The sequence below is a fragment of the Bubalus bubalis genome, chromosome 4 (assembly GCF_019923935.1).
Source record: "Bubalus bubalis isolate 160015118507 breed Murrah chromosome 4, NDDB_SH_1, whole genome shotgun sequence".
NCBI lineage: Eukaryota > Metazoa > Chordata > Mammalia > Artiodactyla > Bovidae > Bubalus > Bubalus bubalis.
Window position 1 is genome coordinate 34,730,261 of NC_059160.1, and position 23,150 is coordinate 34,753,410.

At 41.0% G+C, this 23,150-nt stretch overlaps 1 protein-coding gene across 5 annotated transcripts in view; it reads right to left on the minus strand.

Annotated features, from left to right (window-relative positions):
- The window catches only part of BCAT1 (branched chain amino acid transaminase 1), a 116,893-nt gene that overhangs the window by 56,396 nt on the left and 37,347 nt on the right, over nucleotides 1-23,150 (minus strand). Inside the window, exons 1-3 of one of the 5 annotated variants that reach the window (XM_006064286.4) lie at nucleotides 20,935-21,952; nucleotides 19,751-19,822; nucleotides 8,628-8,828 (exon numbers count right to left, since the gene is read on the minus strand). In XM_006064286.4, coding sequence (XP_006064348.3) covers nucleotides 8,628-8,828; nucleotides 19,751-19,822; nucleotides 20,935-21,150 — 489 coding nt within the window. In that variant the 5' untranslated portion in view covers nucleotides 21,151-21,952. The other 4 variants (XM_006064287.4, XM_006064289.4, XM_006064288.4 and 1 more) reach the window with 4 other exon arrangements.

A 23,150-nucleotide genomic window follows, 5' to 3' on the forward strand; every position in this document is an offset into this window, starting at 1 on the left:
TGCAGCCATGAAATTAAAAGACACTTACTCCTTGGAAGGAAAGTTATGACCAACCTAGATAGCATATTCAAAAGCAGAGACATTACTTTGCCAACAAAAGTTCGTCTAGTCAAGGCTATGGTTTTTCCAGTGGTCATGTATGGATGTGAGAGTTGGACTGTGAAGAAAGCTGAACGCAGAAGAATTGATGCTTTTGAACTGTGGTGTTGGAGAAGACTCTTAAGAGTCCCTTGGACTGCAAGGAGATCCAACCAGTCCATTCTGAAGGAGATCAGCCCTGGGATTTCTTTGCAAGGAATGATGCTGAAGCTGAAACTCCAGTACTTTGGCCACCTCATGCGAAGAGTTGACTCATTGGAAAAGACTCCGATGCTGGGAGGGATTGGGGGCAGGAGGAGAAGGGGATGACAGAGGATGAGATGGCTGGATGGCATCACTGACTCAATGTACGTGAGTCTGAGTGAACTCCGGGAGTTGGTGATGGACAGGGAGGCCCAGCGTGCTGCGATTCATGGGGTCGCAAAGAGTCGGACACGACTGAGCGACTGAACTGAACTGCACTGAACTGAAGATAAGCTAGGTATCAAAAGCAAAAATATAACCATAAGATATACACATTTTGAAAAAAAAAAAAGATATACACATTTCGAAAAAAAGAAATCCATTACTTAATATTAAAATGTGAGTTAAAGGAGAAAAAGAATGGAAATAGAAAATATGCTAAGCTGAATGAGAATGAAAAATAGGGCCTTCAGATGCTTATAGCCTCAAAGCTTACAAGAGAAAAGAAATACAAATTCTGGAGCACAATTAAAAAGCACATGATGAGATGTTTTGCTGAAGTGCAAATAAATATGTGGTTAATTTATTAACTGTAATAAGACTAGAGCTTCGGTTAAAAGATATGGTTGTTAGATTAATTCAGGTGATAACATCTGAAACAAAAAAGCATAAAGAGCAATGTCATATAAACACTTTTAAAAATGAAGCCAGTGAGGTTGTATTGCTAAATATATAACAAAACAAACTTTCAAACAAGAAGCACTGCTGGAAATAAAGAAGGTAAGTAACTTTATAAGGCTCAATTTATTTCAGTTTAAAAATTATACACATTTGATATAGATTCAAATTTATATAAAGATTATATGATAATGTCATTGAATAATGAAGATGCAAAATATACAAAGGATAACAATCTAAGCTGGATTTATCCCAAGAATAGTCAATGGTTTAACATTAGGAAATATATGAAATTCACTATATTAATAGTTTATGTGAAAAAAACTATATATCATCCCACTGACGTAATAAATGCATCTGATAAAACCGAACATTCATTTATGATTTTTAAAAAAAGTTTCCTCAATAACTTAGGAAAAATAGAATCTTCCTTAAGTGATAAAGGCTTTCTTCAATAAATTTGCAACAAATATTATATTTAAAGTGGCAATTTTTTAAAAAGTATAGTTGATTTACAATGCATTAGTTTCAGCATTAGGTATGCAGCAAAGTGATTCAGTTTATATATATATATATATATATATCCTTTTTCAGACTCTTTTCCATTATAGGTTATTACAAGATATTGAATATAGTTTGTGCTATATAGTAGGTCCTTGTTGTTTATCTATTAAAGTGATAAAATTTAAAGCTTTTCTTTCAGATGGAGGACGTCACACATTACCTGCTGTAACTACGAATACTTTAAATCAATATTCACTACCAATAGTGGGCTTCCCTGGTGGCTCAGAGGGTAAAGCGTCTGCCTGCAATGCAGAAGACCTGGGTTTGATCCCTGGGTCAGGAAGATTCCCTGGAGAAGGAAATAGCAACCCACTCCAGTACTCTTGCCTGGAAAATCCCATGGACAGAGAAGCCTGGTAGACTACAGTCCATGGGATCACAAAGAGTCGGACACGACGGAGCGATTGCTTGCTTGCCTTGCTTGCACTACCAATAAAATAAAGCAAGGGTCATGAAATAACTTCAGGGGATCTTTCCAACCCAGGGATCAAACCCTCATCTCTTATGTCTCCTGCATTGGCAGGAGGGTTCTTTACCACTAGCACCACCTGAGAAGCCCTGAAATAGAAGTATAAAGTTAGGAGAAGAAAAAAAACTGTCATGGATCTTGAGATGCAGAAAAGAGTAAATGTAGAAAATCCAGAAAAACTGACATAATCTTTTGAAATTATCTATTTAGGCAAGGTAACCAGATAAGAAACTATATTCCCATGTAACAGCAGCAGTTAGAAAATAAAAACACTATTTAAGGTAGAATTAAAACCAATTCTTAGGCGGGGAAAATCTAACATAAGTGAAAGACATAAGGAAAATATAAAACTTACCAAGTCATTAAAGACCTAACTGAAGCAGAAAGCAATTTCATATTCATAGATTGAAAGATTCAATATTATAAAGACTGCACTAATGAAGAGTGCAGGGAACTCCGCTCAGTGTTACATGGCAACCTGAATGGGAGGGGAGTTTGAGGGAGAATGGATACATGTATTACACGGCTGAGTCCTCAGGGGCCCACTTGAAACTATCTCAATATTGGTAATAGACTATACTCTAATCAAAATTAAAAGTTTAAAAAAATAAAATGCTTTAGGATGAAAAAAATAAAATAAAATATAAAGATGCTGATTCTCCCACAATTGACTAATAAAATGTAATGCAATCCAAATGAAAATCATGTCAGGGCATTTATTTTTCTTGCAACAAACTGAATCACAAAAGTTTGACTGACATGATAAACTAAGCTATAAGAAAAAGCAAAAGAACAAGACATATCCAAGGCAGTCTTGAAGAGTGAAACAGAAGGACTTGTTCTAGTAGACATCAAGTCTCCTTATTAAAAGAGAAAAAAAAAAAAAGACTCCTTATAGTGATTTGGAGATAAAGACAGTGTGGCTTTTGCTCAGACGGAGAAGCAAAACAATGAAACAAAAGAGAGATCCAGATAGACAAGACAATGGAAGGCAAATAGAGATCTAGAAGCAGAATCTCACGTATGTGCTAAGAAGTGCTATGATGTATCAGAAGGGAAAAAGCCTTCTTTAATGGTGCTGGGACAATTGGGTATCTGTAGGAAAATAAAACAGACAAACAAAAAGAAAAACTGGACCCCTACTTCATACAAAAATCAACTTCTGAAATTAAAGACCTGTGACGGACAAAATCAATAACACAGGAAGATGTCTTCATAATCTAGGAGTAGAAAAAGACTCTTTAAACAAGACACAAAACCAAACCTAAAGCAAAGACTGATAAATTCAACTTTTAAAAATTGAACTGTGGAGTTCCCTGGTGGCCTAGTGGTTAGAATTCTGGGGTCTCACTGCCTTGGCCTGGGTTCAATCCCTGATCGGGAAACTAATAATCCACAAAATGCGTGGCATAGGCCCCCACCACCCCAAAAAGTGAAATTTATTTGTCATCAAAAACTTATGGGGAGAATAAAAAGTCAAAGTGTGGAAGAAGATATTTAAAACACATATAAATGACATAAGACCCATATTCAAAATATATAAAGTATTTCTACAAATCAAAGATACCACAATAGAGTGAGCAAAAGATGGAAACAAGCAGGCACCTCAAAGAAAATGAAATCCAATTGACAAACATTTGAAAATGTGTTCAACCTCTTCAGAAGTGGCAATTAATATCACAATAACATGCCATTTTATTAATAAGCTAAAAATTTAAAGTCAGGCTATAAGAACTGGCAAAGTTGATGAGTTGTGATTGAATGTATTTGCTAATTCATGGCTAGTGGGTATAAAAACAGGTAAAATCACCATGGAAAGTTTCCCTTTCTCATAAAATTGAAGATATGTTCAATACCAGCAGCACATTCCTAGATATACCCTCAAGTAGGATTTCTCAAAGTTTTTTGGTGTCAGGTGCCTTCACACTCTTAAAAATGATAAAGGTGTCAAACAGCTTTTATTTAAAAAGTATTCTACCAATATTTACCTTAACCATAGTGAGAAATTGTATTTACTAATAGACTATGACATTAAAATATTTTCATTCACATTATCTATATTTTCCAAGAGGATTAATATTAAATGTGGCCCTGTTTTACATTGTTGCAAATCTTTAACATTTGGCTTAACAAAAGACTACTGGATTCTCACATCTGCTTCTGCATTCAGTCTCTTGCAATAAGAAATTCTGGCTGAAGTACACAAAGAAAATACAGTCTCATATAGATATATGGTTGAGGAAGAAAGTACTTGTGATAACTTTTTCAGATAATGGTGGGTATTAATCTCTGAGACTCCTCTAAAACTTGACAACTGCTGGTCCCTTACAGCTTAGCTGCACTGCAGAATCTGAAACCCCATCAATGAGGTTTTTATACTCTGTTAATTTCTTAAAATCCAATGGTCTCAGTCAGGGTTCAACTGAGAAGAAACAGAACCAGGAGAAATATATATAACATTTACAGATTTATTAGAAGAAATTGCCCAAAGCATCTGTGGAGGCTGGCTAAGCAAAGTCCAAAATCTGTAGGATAAGCACCGAGAAACAGAAGGTCACAAGCAGGCTGGACCAGGAGATGTGAGCTGCAGCCCATCCCCAACTGACTCAGGAAGGGAGAGACAGAGCAAGAGAGTGAGTGCATGTGAGCAGCCAGACCTACATGGATGTCCTGAGGTCAGGCTCACCCACAGTAATCTCCCTCTGGATAACTTCAAATCAACCAATCAGGGACTTTAACCACATCTGCAAAATTCCTTCAAACGGCACCCAGATTAGTGTGGGATTGAATGACTAGAAGAAGGCGTGTGTACACCACAAAATGACCACTGCCTCTCAAAGTCCTCCAAGGTTCACAAGAGAATGTCCTTGCAGTCCAAAACCAAAGGGAAATGAAAAATGGAATTCTAGGGACCTTAGTTTACAATAGCAAACTGACACATCAAAAATCCTATCCTGTACTTGGAAGAATTGTTTTTTAATGTACTTCAGGGATTTTGGGGGTTTGTTTGTTTGTTTGTTTAATTTTATGGCTGCAGCAAGCAGGATTCAGTTCACTGACCAGGGATCAAACCTGTGTCCAGTACAGTGGAAGCATGGAGTCTTAACCCCTGGGCTACCAGGGAAATCCTGCGCTTTGAATGAATCTTTCCTCACACATAAATTTGTAATATCATGGAACACTCACTTGGAAAAATATTGGTTGCCTGAGTTATACAGATCTTTCAAAGGATAACTCCTTTTAAAACTACCAATATCATTAAAACATTGGTAACCACCAATATAATACAAAATAAGACCTCTTTAATAGGAGGAAAGGGTAGGGGAGACAAATGTTCCAAAAATTCCAATTTTCACTTGAGAGCTAGAATTTTATCACTGCCAATAAATACAGTCCATTGTTTGACGTGAAGTGACAGGCTTATTTCATTCATTTTCAAAAAAAACACACACAGGTTTGAACAACTTTGTTCTTTCAAGAAACAATGGCGCCAGGTAGAAAAAGTAGCCAGTTGAGTTCACCACACAAAAACAATCACGCGATTGCTTTTCCTTGAGGCAACCATAGCACTTCAGTTCAACAGTGCTTCATGTGAAATGGATGTTTTCTCACACAGAATAAAATGTTTATGTAAGAGTCAAGATTTAATAGACTCAATCATTATTACACTTCATTGAGAACATTAAGTAAAGCTGACATTCTTTTTATACTGTAATGCACGGCAATAAACAATACAATGACTAACAGAGGTTGGGTGGCAAAGCGTTATCTGGTACAAATGGCAACACAATGAGGAAGAAAAATAATACCTTGGTATTACTGTGAAGAGTTTTTTACCTTAGGCAATCTCTTCAAAGGGCAGCCTAGGGGGTCTATGGACCATGCTTCGAGAACTGCTGACTTAAAAAAACATGTAAACAAGTACACCAGCATACTATGTTCAAGAATGTTCACAGAAGGAAACTAAACAAGTGCCAAGTCAACAGCAGACTGAATATATTCACATAACATAACACTACTGCTATAAGGAACATACGATGTGGTACCTACCGCCCTGAGACTCGGATAACACAGGTGTCTGCCCTGAGTTTCACACTTTCGAGGGCCTCTCACCTCTATCTTCCCCCAGTTGTGACCTCCTTGGAGCAAGTAGTTGACTGGACCCTTTTCTAGACAGACTCCAAATACTCAGTTCTAGGGATTCCCTGAATTCCCTGCCCAAATGGCCCTGATCCTATTTTCAGGGTCTGAACCGGCCTCCTGATCTCTTAAGAACAGACAGGATCACTAGGGTGATTGCGTCAAAGTCCAAGGGATGGCCAAGGGTCATCTGTTTGCAGGTGGGGTGGGCATCTACATGCATGTGCAAAAGGCCCCTTGTGGTACAGGATGAGTCAGGATTGAAAGAAACAGAGAGGGTGGACTATGGGATGTCTGTTTTTACTTTTGTCCCAGACCCCACGGACGTTAGGATTGGTCCTGGATGGATAGATCTCACATAATATTGAGCTCAAATAATAGATATGTGTGCACATGCACACACACACAATATATATGTTTATATAATTACACTTACACGAAGTTCAAAAAGAGGCAAAATTGTAGTGTTAGAGGTACACATAACCCAAAGTGAAAAGCAAAGAAAAATCATCATAAAAGTAAGAATAACAAGTGCCAGAAAATACAGGATTTATGACATAGATGGGGCACAAAGAAGGCTTCTGGGATACTCAAGCTGTCCATTTCTTTGCCTGGATGGTAGCTATTTGGGCATTCCTTTATAAGCATTCATTAAATAGTATGTTGTCCACTTTTTCAAATTATGCTTTATCTCACTAAATATTTATCTTAACCTGAAAATGAAGTACATGTTGTAAAATTTCATTTTCTTTCATCTAGGTTCCCTACTCACACTTCCATTTCTCTCCTTCACTATGTGAATATGTCACTATTTATGGTCGGGAAGATCTACTGGAGAAGAGAGAGGCTACCCACTCCAGTATTCTTGGGCTTCCCTTGTGGCTCAACTGGTAAAGAATCTGCCTGCAATGTGGAAGACCTGGGTTCGATCCCTGGGTTGGGAAGATCCCTTGGAGAAGGAGAAGGCTACTCACTCCAGTATTCTGGCCTGGAGAATTCACTGTATAGTCCATGGGGTTGCAAAGAGTCAGACATGACTGAGCAACTTTCACTTTTCCCTTTTTTATCAAAAAATACATTTGAAACAAAACCACATGTAGTTTTAGCTCTAAAAACAAACAAAAAAATGCGGCTGATTAGTGGAGGAGAAAGATGTCCAAGGAGACTATATGCATGTTAATTTGTGGGTCAAAATAATATGACTCTAGGACGGAGGAGCCTGGTGGGCTGCAGTCCATGGGGTCGCTAGGAGTCGGACACGACTGAGCGACTTCACTTTCACTTTTCAGTTTCATGCATTGGAGAAGGCAATGGCACCCCACTCCAGTGTTCTGGCCTGGAGAATCCCAGGGACTGGGGAGCCTGGTGGGCTGCCATCTATGGGGTCGCACAGAGTTGGACATGACTGAAGCGACTTAGCAGCAGCAGCAGACAGGATCTGCACCCAGGATGTTTTAACTCCAGAATCTAAATGATAAACTACATTTTTCTCACTTAAAACAATTAGAAGAGCTGACCCATATAAGATACCCAGTAGAGGGCATATTGCAGGATTTCAATAAACAAATGTAGTTATTTTATCAATATCAATATGAATATTTACTATTTCCATCTTTCAGCCCCTTAAATAATAGGCCACTGCTTGATTCTTGAATCCCAATATTCTAGGAAAGATATCCAATATATTAAAAATGAGTGACAGCAGTCTGCAACGCTTCTCTGTACATGGGATTTCCTAGATAAGAATACTGGAGTGGGTTGCCATTTCCTTCTCCAGAGGATCTTCCCTACCCAGGGATTGAACCTGTGTCTCCTGTATTGCAGGTAGATTCTTTACCACTGAGCCACCAGGGATGCCACACAGGGAACAGGGAATATATTGTATATTTGGCTAAGTGTGTATCCTAAAAAGGACCACAGAAAGCATCTTCTATTTAATATTTAATGCTTATAATTATTCCATTCACGCTTGAAGGCTGACATTTGATTAAATGTCCCTTAACATGCATAACAAGTTACTGCTGTCATAAAACCATGCAGTTAGCATTAAAATATAAATATAATACTGTACCTAATGATCCATTGTCAATCATTAGAAGATCTAAGAGCAGTGACTTAGTGAGATATTAACAGTACAGGCTTTTTGATTGCTAATTTTCTTGCCAACTGTCCTTCCCATTTGCTCCAAATAATTTTCTGATGATACTGTAAGCCAATGTTACAAGTTTCACGTGCAAAACATTATATTTCTATTCTCTACACCCTAGAGTGTGCTTACCACCTACATGATTTTTCAATTGACATTTTAAAAATTTAAGATAATCTGAAAAATTAGTTAAGACTCACCTTCAATCCAACTGTTTATATAGACACTTATGATTGCCTCTAGTTAATACGGTAAAGACCATGCTGCCTTAGAGCTCTTTGAGCAGGGAAGCTACTTAGTAACCACAGTGAAGACCAATGTCACCATCATTAATTTCCAAGTACTTACTTCCACAGCATAGTGGAAAGCCGATGAACCCGGATGCAGTGAGAGGTTTTGAAGAGGTTTGATGCGTGGTTTCTCCCATCCAAGCTCCAAGGACCACTCCACTGTTAACATGTGATCTGTAAAAACCGTTCCAAAAACCAGAGTACTGGAGTCTGGTTTTTCCTTTAAAACGGTGGCTCGTGTGATTATTAGATCTTCAGCCTGGGGAAGAAAGTCAGCACCATTAAAGAAAAGTAACTGAACATCCACTAGCTAGAGGAGCTGCTGCTGCTGCTGCTAAGTCGCTCCAGTCGTGTCCGACTCCATGTGACCCCATAGACGGCAGCCAACCAGGCTCCCCCATCCCTGGGATTCTCCAGGCAAGAACACTGGAGTGGGTTGCCATTTCCTTCTCCAATGTATGAAAGTGAAAAGTGAAAGTGAAGTCACTCAGTTGTGTTTGACTCTTAGCGACCCCATGGACCGCAGCCCACCAGGCTCCTCCATCCATGGGATTTTCCGGCAAGAGTACTGGAGTGGGGTGCCATTGCCTTCTCTGAGCTAGAGGAAGCAGAGAGTAAAAAGACAGAATTTAAGTCACTGGCCATTAAAAAGTGAAATCATTTAACTTTTAAATGTAGGCAACTAACTCAGAAACTTAACAACACTGGGTGAGCCAAGCAAAACCATGTCTCCATTCAGAATCCGTTGTTTCATATCTCTGCAATGTAGGGAATTCCCTGGCAGTCCAGAGGTTAGGTTAGGAGCTAAGATCTCAGAAGCTGCGAGGTGCAACCAAAAAAAAAAACAAAACAACAATTCTTTGTAATGTATACTACCAAACAAATAACAGAACTAAAATTTTCCAGTGACGTTTAGAAACTGGGACGAAACAATAGATGGGGTCAAATCATGCTAAAAGAAGAACATATCTCTTCATTTCCATCATTAGACCCGTGTAGCACATTCGGGAAAGAAGAAAGGCGGGTCTTAGAATCAAAACAGCAGCGCTCACAATGACTTATTAAACTAAAAAGAATGTCATTAAGAACTGAATCTCTTGGGATAGTTATACTCCGGCTCCCCCAAAGAATTCTTGGCAGCAGCTTCCAAAACCCTCTGGGTACATGGTAGGAGACAGGCAGCAGAGTGAAGCAAATGTTTTCCTCGTTGAAAACAGAAGTACAGATTGAACACTAAGATATAAATCCTCTATTCTGTGTTGAGGAAACAGTGAACAAAGGACCCCTTATTCAAAGAAAGATAAATAAGAGTAATAGGAAACAACTTCACACAGCCCTATCGCACCAGCTCTCCACAGCCGGCTTGCCCATTACAAATGACCGCCACATACGCATCCGGATCACAGACAATAGCATCACTAACTTTACAATAACTGTACAACAGCTAACTCAAACCACACGGGAAGGCGCACTCAGACTACTCAAACACAAAACGAACCAAGGACAAGTTCAGGCTGTGATCAGGCTGTTAGGAAGGTCAGACTTCATTTCTTTCAATACACAAAGCAGTCATTTCCCTACCCCCACAAAGCAAGTACAGAACTTCAGAACTTCACTTTGTATCATCACCTCTTATCATTATTTTTTGAATGACCTAGTTATATCTGGTTAATTCACTGCTTTACAGCCACCTTTGTGGTTTGATATATTATGAATAATCATCAGTTATTTTTAGAGTAATATTTAGGTCCAAAATGTTATTTATTTTAAAACAACCAGAAAGCTTCCATTATAAAGAAGCATAAAGGACAACATGTGTGCGTGCTAAATCGCTTCAGCGAGTCCGACTCTTTGCGACCCTATGGACTGTAGCCCGCCAAGCAGTCTCATTCACTTCCATAGCTTCAGTTATCACCTGCGGTGGTGGTGGTTTGGTCGCTAAGTCTTGTCTGACTCTTTCGAGTCCGTGGACTGTAGCCTGCCGGGCTCCTCTGTCCGTGGGATTCTCCAGGCAAGAATACTGGAGTGGGTTGCCATGCCCTCCTCCAGGGGATCTTCCTGACCCAGGGATCGAACCCGTGTCTCCTGTATAGCAGGCAGATTCTTTACCACTCCAACATATGTACACCATGGCTAATTCATGTTGATGTGTGGTAGAAATCAAACCAATACGTAAACCAATCATCCTTCAATTAAAAAGAAATTAAAAAAAAAAAAAGAAGTTTGCCAGTCCATTGAGACTGTTTGGTTAAGAACTCTAGCTAGAGTACTTGCAGTTAAATGTCCAGCCCCAGCATGGTGCCAGGCACACACAATAGTAAAGGTTTTCTTAGATACTGAAAATAACATTTGGTTGATTTCAGCTGCACTCAATAATGAATGACAGACTCATTCCCAGAAGATGGCCAGGATTTAGAGTGAGTGAAATCCTAACATACACTTTTTATTACATGAATGGTTTCACAGTATTCTTGTACAATGAAGCACTTGTGCTTTCGCTTTGGTTAGTTTTTTTTCAGTGGCTTGGGGGATCCTGGGCTAAGAAAAATCTGGAACTATAGCAATACAAGAAGACAAACTCAATGCAAATTTTCACTTATTAACACCATTAACAAAAGTTTCTTAATAACAGGGGAAAGTAGTAAGATACACAAGAAAAACAGAAAGATGAAAGTAGATGAAAATGGGGTGGAGATACTGTGAGTAGAAGGGGTGAGTTTTTAATCCATGAATTCAGGATACATCTTAAATACTTCCAAAGCAACAGACATCGGCTTTTTTTTTTTTTTCCAAAGACAAAACCAATGATTTACATGGTTCTTCAAAAGTAAAATGACTAAATTCTAAATTCTGTGGTTTTAATAAAACAATTTAATTCTTTAAAAAAAGTAAAATGAAGTTTGACTTCCCATCTGCTATTTCTAATATTAAGTAGTCAATTCTATTATTAGTTAATAAACAAGAACCCAATCACACAGGGTCTTTCTACCTTTTGGGATTTCTAGGTTTTCCAGTAACCCTACCTGCCATGAAACCAACAGGCAATGGAATATATACAACTTTATTCCAACAACTTGCAACGCAGGAGACCAAGGTTGATTCCTAGTTGGAATGATCCCCTGGAGAAGGGAATGGCTACCCACTCCAGTAGTCTTGCCTAGAGAATTCCATGAATAGAGGAGCTTGGTGGGCTACAGTCCATCAGGTCGCAAAGAGCTGGACAAGACTGGGCAACTAACACTACCGTTAGTATTTCAACAACAATCTGCATAGAAACTTCTAAAAACAAGACTATGGCTTTGCCTCATATCCAACTGTAGGGTGACTTCTCTTCCTTCCCTTACTCCTTTCTTCCTTATCTGCTTTATTATTCTTAGTATTTTGCGTTTTTATTCACTCAGTGAACACTGTATCAGTACAGCGGCTCAGGCACTGCACTCAGCAAGCACAGGAGGTACCAAGATGCAAGGGTTCAGTCTTCCTTCTCTGCCACGCTCACTGCCAGTCAAGGACAAGTGGTAGCCACTGTGAGCAAGTGCTACTCATTCAGTTTCCAAGGTTGTTACCCCTGCCCCTCTGTCACACAGCAACCAATAGAAACTTATCTAAGTTTCAGGAGGAAGCTACAAAGAGGAAAAAAAGCAGAACTGGTTAGAATTAACCAGGACCAAGATGGCAGAAGATGTGACTTCCACTAGACCTTGGGTGTCACTGTACATCATTGTAATACAGTATCTAAATGACACCCCCCCCAGCACCATGACAGCTGACAAGTGCCATGACAACAGCCGGAAAAGCCACATATAGGGACTGAAAAGCAGAGCTGCATCAGTTCTAGGTCCAAACCGCACTCCTGTTCTCAGGTAACTCATGGATATTATAACTCCCACTCTTTCCAGTTGCCTCCCTTATACTTCAATCCTCTTATACATTTGGTGTCTTTGCCTGACTGGGGTTGAAAAGTTGATTCGTGAGGGTTCCCACTTCACCACTGAATAAAGCTTGTGCTGTTTCAGTCTCAGCTTCAGTTTTGTCATTGGCTGCACAAATATGACCAGAAAAAGAACCTCCCTGGCAGACACAGGGGTCTTAGCTCAGAGTAGAACCCTAGCATAGGTCCATTCAACCAATTCAGCACCAAATTAACCTAACAATTTTTGAGCTACTGCGTACCTGTATTGTGCCAGGCACAAAGAAACTCAGGGAATGAAACAAGTCCTCTTCTCTTAGTGAGGGGGAAAAACAATATAAAGAATAAGTGGTTTGGGCCAGGGGGATGTGCCAGCCTTGACAGAAGGGGTTTGGGAGAGAATGGATACATGTATATGTATGACTGAGTCCTGCTATTCACCTGAAATTATCACAGTATTGTTAATCGGCTATACTCAAACACAAAATGTTTTTGGTATTAAAAAAATTAAATTTAATTAAAAAAAAAGATTTTTAACATAAATAAAAAGAAGGCAGGCATATTATGATTCGGAGAAGGCAATGGCACCCCACTCCAGTACTCTTGCCTGGAAAATCCCATGGATGGAGGAGCCTGGTGGGCTGCAGTCCGTGGTGTTGCTAAGAGTCGGACACGACTGAGCAACTTCATTTTCACTTTTCACTTTCATGCATTGGAGAAGGAAATGGCAACCCACTCCAGTGTTCTTGCCTGGAGAATCCCAGGGACGGGGGAGTCTGGTGGGCTGCCATCTATAGGGTCGCACAGAGTTGGACACGACTGAAGCGACTTAGCAGCAGCAGCATATTATGATTATAGATAACAAATACCTGGAAAATTCAGAGCTGGCCTAATTACCTTGTGGAGTTCTTCTACTCTTTTTTCAAAATTCCTTCACAAATGGCACTTTTTTTTTCTCATTATAAATGCAGTATCTGTTACTTGTCAAATATTTGAAAAAGACTAAAGAATTATAAAGAAACAAAATAAAATCAACCACAATCACAAAAGCAAACAAAAAAGAATAAGGAGATAAACAGATGTCAAGAAGTGATCAGTGCTATGAAAAAAATGAAAGTTTAAAGGGATAGAGTGGGAAAGAGAATGCTTATTTTAGATGGAAGGGTTAGGGAAGGCCTCCCAGATGAGGTGACATTTGAGCAGAGACTTGAATGAAGACAGGTCATGTAGAGATTTAGAGGCAAAGTATTTCAGGCAGAGGAAACAAGTGCAAAGGCCCTGAGGTGGGAACACACTTGGTAGGAACAGGAAACAGCAGAGTCAGTGTGACAGGGATGCAGGGGAAGTGAACTGACAGAAAATCTTAGAGGCTCTGTGACTGCTGGCATAGGGACAAGGAGGGGCTGAGAGAACCAATTACCCCATTGTGTGTGTGTGTGTGTGTGTGTGTGTTTTGTGTGTGTGTGTGTGTGTGTGTGTGCTGTCATACCAGTCGTGTCCAACTCTTAGTGACCCTACGGACTGTAGCCCACCAGGCTCCTCTGTCCATGGGATTCTCCAGACAAGGATCCTGGAGTGAGTTGTCATGCCCTCCTCCAGGGGATCTTCCTGAAAGACTGAACCCATGTCTCTAGAGTCTCCTGCATTGGCAGGCAGGTTCTTTACCACTAGCAACCTGGGAAGCCCACCCCATTGTATACTGATTGACATTTCAGTTCTCCATGTACCCTGCCTCTATGCAACCAAGATTGTACCCCATCTTTCTTATTTCCCCAGGACCTTTACCACAGACATTGCTGGCAGTTGAGGTAACCCAAGTTTCTCTCTCCATTCCTGGTAATTTGTAGGAGCCGTTAAGGCATGGCTACCATGTTTTAATTTGCTTCTGTTTTTATGAAGCATGAAGGAGCAAAGTTGAAAGGAGGAGAGTTTCACCAGTAAAATAAGAGAATCTGGGTGATGTTGAGCTTTTTCTTTGAGCCTCTACACTTCCCCCTTGGCATCAGAGATTCTCAATCCTGAAAAAACACTGGACTTAACTGCATAAGTTTTTAAAAACACGAAGCTGGACACCATTCTAAAATCCCAGAGGGATGGAGCAGGACTGTGCTTGTTTGTTTAAGTTATCCAAGTGGATTCTAACTGTAGTCAGGGCTGAGAAACATACCATACCATTTCTCCTGAAAATTTCACCAACTTAAACAGCAATGGTTCCCAGCATCGGGTACTGAGCTGATTTACCTGGGAGGATTTATTTTTTTAAGAAAAATATCAATGCCCATGCCCTACCCTAAGATCAGTGAAAAAGAGACTCAAGAGCGGAGCTCCACATCAGTTTCAGTTTAAACTGTTCAGTTCAAAACTCTCCAGGACAGGCTAGTGCACGGGAAGGGCTGAGAACCAGCAACAGAGATTCAGATCTAACGGATCTGTGAATTCTTACTGAAAGCCACGTACTCTCTCACAATCATAGGAACTTGGTCATCTCAAAGTAAATATGTCCTAAATGGAACACATAATATTTCCTTCAAAATTGGGTACCTATGTCTGATATTCATATTGCTTTCTACTTCCTGACTTCTCAATCATTAATTTATTCAAAAAATTCTACTAAAAGAAGGAAAGAAAAATGAAAAGTAAAAATCTCTAGCCTTTACCTGGCAATCACATTTACACTTTCCAGAGATGACCTCTGCTAGCAAATTCATTGTGTGCATGCTAAGTCGCTTCAGTCAGTGTCCGACTCTTTGCAGCCCCATGGACCGTAGCCCACCAGGCTTCTCTGTCCATGGAATTCTCCAGGCAAGAATCCTGGAGTGGGTTGTCATCTCTTCCTCCAGGAGATCTTTGCAACCCAGGGATTGAACCTGCATCTCCTGCATTGGCAGGCGAATTCTCTACCGCTCGTGTCACCTGGGAAGCCCAAGGATCTAATCAAAGTCCAAAGAAAGGGGAGGAAAAGGACAATACAGACAAATCTGTACCCTTTGGTCACAAAAGCAAAATTTTCTCAGAAATTCCCTTATGCCTTATTGGTTAGAAATGTATCACACTGATATCTTCAGCTGCAGGGGAGGTTGAAATGCAGGTTTGTCATTCAGGGTTGGTCAGAGAACTGCAAATAAAACCAGAATTCTGTTAATAAGGAATATGTCTGGGGCTGTACATGAGGCTTCCCAGGTGGCTCAGTGGAATCCGTTGCCAATGCAGGAGACACAGAGAAGCATGAGACACAGGTTCGTTCCCTGGCTCAAAAAGATCCCCTGGTGGAGGGCATGGCAATCTACTCCAGTATTCTTGCCTAGAGAATCCCATGGACAGAGAAGCCTGGCAGGCTACAGTCCACAGGGTCACAAAAGAGTCAGAAACAACTTAGCAACTGAGCACGTCTAGGGCTGTATTGGGTGTACACATTAGCCCAGCACACAGTGCCTCAGCACTTAGGAATTCTTGTTTATACGCCTTTGTCTAACATGGGAACAGACAGAAGGACTAAAACTCGGCTGCAGATGCCTCCCCACTCTCACCTCTTTTTTTCCATTATTTCTTCCATGTGTAAAATTGAACATAAGGCACCTCCAGCTTATCTCAACTCCCTCCCTTCTTCCTCCAGCATTAAGTGTGGAAACCAGAACCCCTACCCAACCCAGTAGTCTGGGGTGTCCTCAGCTTTCCACCACCAATCACTTGCCTTACCCATTTCTCATGCAACCCTTTGATATAGACAGCTCACTCTCCCAAGTGCTTGGTTTCCTCTATAAAGTCCCTTGGATTGATTTAAACAATTGGGAAAGAGAGTCAGTTCTCTTGATCATATTGGCCTCTCATTTAGCACAGTATCATATCAAATATGCTTGACTAATTCTGTTCTAAACCTCACTAAACCTGGATTGATCTTCATGGTTTTGGATATCTCAACATAATACACTGCTACAGGAAAAACAAAACTGAAAACAAAAACCTGTACTTACTATAAATCATAAAAGTCCTTTCTGTTGTCATGATTGCAAACCCTTACAGAGTCAACTTGAATAATAATCTGGGTCTAGAATATACTTTTCTGAATCCTCTCTTCAAAATACTTCTAAGACCACCCATAATGGGTGGGACTCACTGTTAATGGCAAAGCCTTTTTTATGTTTTTAAGTTCAACTAGTGCTACTGTGATAATTTGCTAATACTAGTTAAGTTGCTTGAAATAAAAAATAAATGATTATATTGCTAGGTATTAGTTTCCTTTCAGTAAACTACTACATCTTCTTGTAAGACGTGTAATTTGTTAATGAAGTGAATTGCAACCCTCTAACATTCTGATTTGTACACGAGGATTGCTCCCACATGCAGCTTTGTAAAACAGCACACTCATAGGTGCCTTCAGAATTTCATCAAGAACTCCAATTCTCCTTTATTGACAAAAATGCCTGCAATTCTGGAAACTAAAAATAACAGCTGTTAACCTGAATGCAAAAAGAAATTACCTAAGAAAACCAAATATAAACAATGAGGTGATACAGTTGAATGAAATTCAAAATTAAGCAAGTAACATGCAGGTGTGTGACTGGTTTGAGTAGATGTGAAGTACAGTTCAAAGAGGAAAAGAGCACTCACGTAAAAGAAACAAATTTTCTGCACAATTTTTATCAGAGTTCTTTAGAAGCCATCTTTTTCCTATAGTTCCTTTCTAAAGATGGATAAAACAGCAATATTTGTAACATGTTATTTCCTCCTTCATGATTACTCTGTCTCTTCCTAATGCTTCAACTTTCTCCAGTGATTTCAAAGTCAGGGTGTCTCATAACATACGCTTGTGGAAAAATTTGTAAGGCCACAATGGTCTGTGAAACAACATGAAATATGACAAAAATAGGGCATATTAAAAAACAACCATTTCTTGACACAAAATGTGTGGTTGGGGAACCATTTGCTCTGAGATGGGGAAGCATGCACCAGGCTAGTGCAACTAGGTTAAGAGCCCCTGAGGGCTATTATTAGCTCTGAATTCAAGCAACATCCAATTGCCATGAGTACTTCTCTGAGTTGGCACTTAAACTTTCAAAGGCTGTCTCTGGATTATAACTGTCAGGACTTCCCAGGCAAGAATACTGGAATGCATTGCCATTTCCTCCTCCAGGGGATCTTCCCGATTCAGGTATCAAACCTGTGTCCTTTGCGTCTCCTGCATTGGCAGGCAGATTCTTTACCATTGTGCCACCTGGGAAGCCCTCTAATTGCATAACTTTAAAACAAGTGCATCTGTCTTGCTCTAGTTGGAAAGCCATGGGTGCTACATTTGTTATCATTTAGAGACATTTTTTTAAACCTAATAAGGAAGTTGTATGGATGAGAGAGTTAGGGCTGTGGAGAGAATTTGGGCTGTGGAAGCAAAGAGAAGGGGAAGAAACAGACAGTTGATCTCCTTGAAACGAAGATAACCCTGGAGTCCACAGAAAGATTCCCTAGGATTTCCCAGTAATAAGGGACCTCATTACCGGACTCTCGGAAAATGGTTTCCTTACTTTAAAATTACTGTATCAACATGTATATGTATGAATGAGTCCTTTTGCAGTCCACCTGAAACTATCACAGCATTGTTAATTGGTTATACTCCAATATAAAATAAAAAGTTAAAAAAAAAATAAAACAACTGTATCAAAATGGGAGAAGGGATACAATATGAAAACTATCCAAGAGAGATCAAAAGGCAATTTAAAGTTATAAATGAGGTGATCAAGAAGGAAATAGAAAAAGTCCAAAGCCAACATGGTCCTGTAATATCCACCATTTTTTTGCCCCACAAATTACCGGTTTCATTTTTCATTTGCCTCATCACATTGCACTGTGAATTCAACCACAATTACCACTGATGTTTTGATATGCAAATACATAAGCATAGAATATCAGTGGGCTTCCCTGATAGCTCAGTTGGTAAAGAATCTGTCTGCAATGCAGGAGACCCTGGTTGGATTCCTGGGTTGGGAAGATCCCCTGGAGAAGAGAAAGGCTTCCCATTCCGGTATTGTGGCCTAGAGAATATCAATACATTCCCCTTAACTAAAATCTAAAGTATAGAAATTTAAATTAACAAAGAGAAGATTATTTACATGATGAATTAACCCTTCACTTTGCAAACAATTATTCTATGTATAAAAGTATAAAAGCCTTTTGGGAAATTTTTTCATTAATCTATAGCCTGTGAGGAATTTACTATATAAGATGACCCTTAGAGATTATCAAGTAAGAATCCTTTTTATTTCATTCTTTCAAGGATCCATATCTCAACATCTAAGTCCCTAAAATGTATTAGAACTTAGTCTTCATAGACTAGCAGCGTATATCTATCTACTGTTGGGTTACAGGACACTATCTTTAAAGGACAAGGAATAACATGAACAAATAAATTCACAAACGTTTTAGTAAGGAAATTACTATATCATATTTTGATTTTTAAAAAATCCTGAGAGTAGAGATCTTACATTAAATTTATCTTTGGATTTCTAATGCCTAGCACAGTCCCCGGCACATAGTAAGAGCTGGGTATGTGTGAAATTGATGAGCAAGTCTCATCCGTCTCTGAACCCTGCCAGGATGTGAGATCATTAGGACACTGTGCTATGGATGACAATTGACAGTGACTGAAACAGGCAGAAGAGCAGAAGGAGGAAAAAAGAAAAGCCACGGAGGAAAAAATCTCCGTGGCCTGGAGGAGTCGGGAATAGGTGGAGATAATGAATTAAGGAGAAAAGGATAATAAACCTTACATTTATGTTCTTATGATTTTTAAAATACTTTACAAGATTCTTTATCTCGCTTCTCACTATTCCTCTGTGAAGTACAAGGTTATTTAATATATAAACCCCAGAATTTAGAGAGAAATGAAGGAAATACTACCTTTTTTTTGTTGTTTTACTGTAAAATGTTAGCTGCTGCTTAAAGAAGAAACAAATGAGTTTAGCTTTTTCCACAAATAGGGTGAAGGGTTAAAAGTATTATATAATCAGATAAACCTCAAGGTGAAAGTCACGAACTGGTTATTTTCCAAGAAAACTTTTAAAATTCATGAAATAAGCAATTAACTGCCCGGTAATTTTATACGACTGTCCTACACTGCTCCCCATATGACTTCTTCCCCAGAAGAGTGGAATTTAAAATGCATGGCAGCTTATTTCATTTATTGTATAAACCTGTGCGGAGAAAACTGCCCCAAATCTCAACAAGAAATGGCTGTATTCAACTGAACTGCTGTTTCACTTAGCCTCTGGCAAGTAACTTACCTTGAAAGTCTCCACTGCCTCTTTGGATCCGCCTTCTCCGGTACCTTCTGCGGAGCATCCATTATTGCAGTCCTTAAAGAAGAATTAAATCCATTAAGTAAAACCAGGTGTCTCACTGGGGTCTGGGGTAATCAATATCACTCACCATCACACCCTTCGCTGCTCTCGGGTCTGGTCCCCAAGCAAACAGGAAAAGGAGAATCAAACACCCAGGCACCAGCCCCAAAGAAGAGCGTCCTACGAGAGCTGTCCTTCTCTTTCTGCCCTGTCGGAGGTCGCGGCTGTTTTTGTCCTCCACCACTGGCTTCGAGCAGACTGATTAAATTCCAGGTTCGCCCTGAAGCGCCAGGGTTCACCAGCAAAGAACAAGAAAGTAATTGTCTCCCTTTTATCCGAGGAAATAGTCTAGATTAGGGCTTAAAGCCATTAACAGAGAAATCTCCTGGGCGCACTCAGCCTCGTGGTCTTGTCGATCACGGGCGCACAATAGCAAGCCTGGAAGAGCGATGGGGACCAGAGTGAACCATTTTCTCCACGGGTAGGGTCCTCCAATGCAGGCTCAAGGACACTCGTTAAAGACAGAACTCATGGAATGAGGGAGTAAAATTTTAAAAACACTTAAGGACGCAATGGAAACAGGTCGGACAGGAAAAGGTACTGACCTTCAAAAAAAAAAAAAAAACCTAATCTGCTACATCACTAGGGAAGAGAGGAAGAAAAGGATTCAGGGAGGCAAAAGGCTACGGGCAAAATATTTTGGGGTGGCGAAGGCACGCAGGATGTGGCTGTCAGTTCTGGCAGCCCAGAAATTCCGTTCCCTCTGCTCCCCCGCCCCACCCCCGCCGCCCCCACCTCTTCCACCAAAGCTGATTCCATGGCGACCCTCACGTTCCCGGTGGCTGTCCGCGCCTCGCTCCGGAGCAGGTCACCGGCGGGACTTTTAGATCTGGATGGCGGGGGCCTCTCCGAGGCGTTCGCAGACTGGGACTCTAGATTTGGGGCAGGGATGGGGAAAGAGGAGACTCCCGGATGGAGACAGAATGGTGGTGCAAGGCGAGGCAGGATGGTGCGGGAAACAGCAGCTGCGCGCCCGGCCAGGCCCGTGGACTTCCGAGAGCCTGGGGTCCGATCTGCCCCACCCCTATTCCTACTCCCACCCCCGCGAAAGCCTGTGATCTGGGTACCTGAGGGACGAGGGCTGCGGCGGCGGGGGGCGGGCTGGCCATGGGGAGCCTTCCGGGGCGCGCGGCAGCGGAGAGCGGCGGCGACACGCTGCGCCCCGCTCCACGAGAAAGCGGGCGGAGCGGCCAAGCCCCAGCGCACGCACCGCGCGGAACCGGCCGCCACCGCCCGGGTGCCCCGGCCACCAGGCGCAAGGAACAGCGTAGCCACTCCATCATCCCTGGGGGAGAAACTGATCCTCCAGACGGGAAACTCCAAGCCCTAGTCCCAGCCCCCAGGGCACGAGAATGCAGGAGCGCCTTTCCGCGAACAGGCACTGAGCAAGCATCCTTATTTACCAAACAACGCCACGGTGGGCCTGGAAACGCCCCTCTGCCGTGGGGGAAGCCACTTCTGGTAAATTAATTTTTCTTCAGGACAAATTTTCCTTTGACAAACCCACAAAAGGCAGTTTCTGCTTCCCTCCGCCCCTCCTGCCCGGAGAGTTTACAACTGAGATTGCCAGTTGTGCCTGGACAGTTATCTGCCACTGACCCCCAAAACTGAAGGAGAACGTGAATCCAGGCTTTGGATTTCACCACCAACCAAGTCGGATTTGCAAACTTGGAGTGTTAAACTTTTTTCTGCTCAAAGACCTCAAGGCCGCTCAGACCCACTTACCACCCCTCCACCCCCATCCATCGGTTTCAGGCAAAGTAGACCACGAGCTCCTAACCAAGCGGCTTTGACAGTTTTTTGTTGTAGGCGTGTGATAAAAACATTTAGAAACTGAGCTGGGAAAGTGACATCGGAAAAGGAAAAGGAAGAATGTAATGGCTATTGTCTGCTGTGTGCTCCTGGAGCAATGTCAGATTAAATTATGAGCCTTTCTGGGCTTTTAAAGGAATAGGAAGTGGTGACTTGTGCTGATTTGATCTTAGAAAGTGGGAGAGTGGTTAAGGAAATGGCAACCCACTCCAGTGTTCTTGCCTGGAGAATCCCAGGGACGGGGGAGCCTCGTGGGCTGCCGCGTATGGGGTCGCACAGAGTCAGACATGACTGAAGCGACTTAGCAGCAGCAGCAGCAAAGTCAATATAGCTGTAATCTTATCGCCCAGAAATTGCATGCACTTCTCCCTTCCTCTCTCCCCTCCGTACTAGACATAGAAAAGCCTCTTAGGCTGGGGTGGAGCCCTAACAGGTCACATGTCACTGGCAACCAGAGTCTCTTGTTAAACAGATGTAAAATTGAACAATTGAAAGAAAATACAGATTAAGTATACTCAAGTATACTTTTGAACAATTAAGAGAAAATATAGATTAAGTATACGCAAGAATATTTGTGAACTATTGAAAGAAAATACAAATTAAGTGTACTCCTACCCCAAGCATAAAAATAAGAAACGCTTAGTTGAAGAGTTTCAAACAACTTATTTGCATTCAAAAGTCTGGTTTAAATGTGTATGGGGATTCCCAGGTGGCTGAGCAGTAAAGAACCTGCCTGCCAATGCAGGAACCACCGGAGACTGGGAGTCTATTCCTGGGTCCAGAGATGGGGAAGATTCCCTGGAGAAGGAAATGGCAACCCACTCCAGTATCCTTGCCTGGAGAATCCCATGGACAGAGGAGCCTGGTAGGCTACAGCCCATAGGGTCACAAAGAGTTGGACATCACTGAGCAACTGAGCACAAATGTCTATACCTTACTATTAATTCAATTATTTTATAGGTTATTATTTTATAGGTAGATACTAAACAGCTCCGATTTCCTTGCCATTTTAAGGAATGACCTGTAAGTGACCATTAAGTGACCTGTAAACCCTCCCTATTCAGCCAAGAAAGCCTGTATCATACATGAATGATGTTATTAAAAAATTACTACAGGGTCCCCCTGACCTTTCCTCTTTCCTCCCCTTCAGAGCCAGACTCTCTCTGGTGGGAAAGCACCATCTTTGTTAACTGCTGCTACTTCCTTCCCTTTCAAGTGACTATAATTTGACTTCTGTTCAGTTATTCCACCTAAGCAAGGTTCCTAATAGCCTTCATTTTGCTCAACCCAATGGTTTTGCTTCATGAGCATTTTTATGGCTCCACCTATATGCTGATGACTCCTAAATACTATTTTTTTTCAGTCTGCCTCTCTTGTGAGCAGTAATGTGCTTACAATCAAAAGTCTAAAATATTCATTAAGTGTGTAACATTTGTGCCTGCACTGGGCTAAGTGCTGGATATGCACGGTG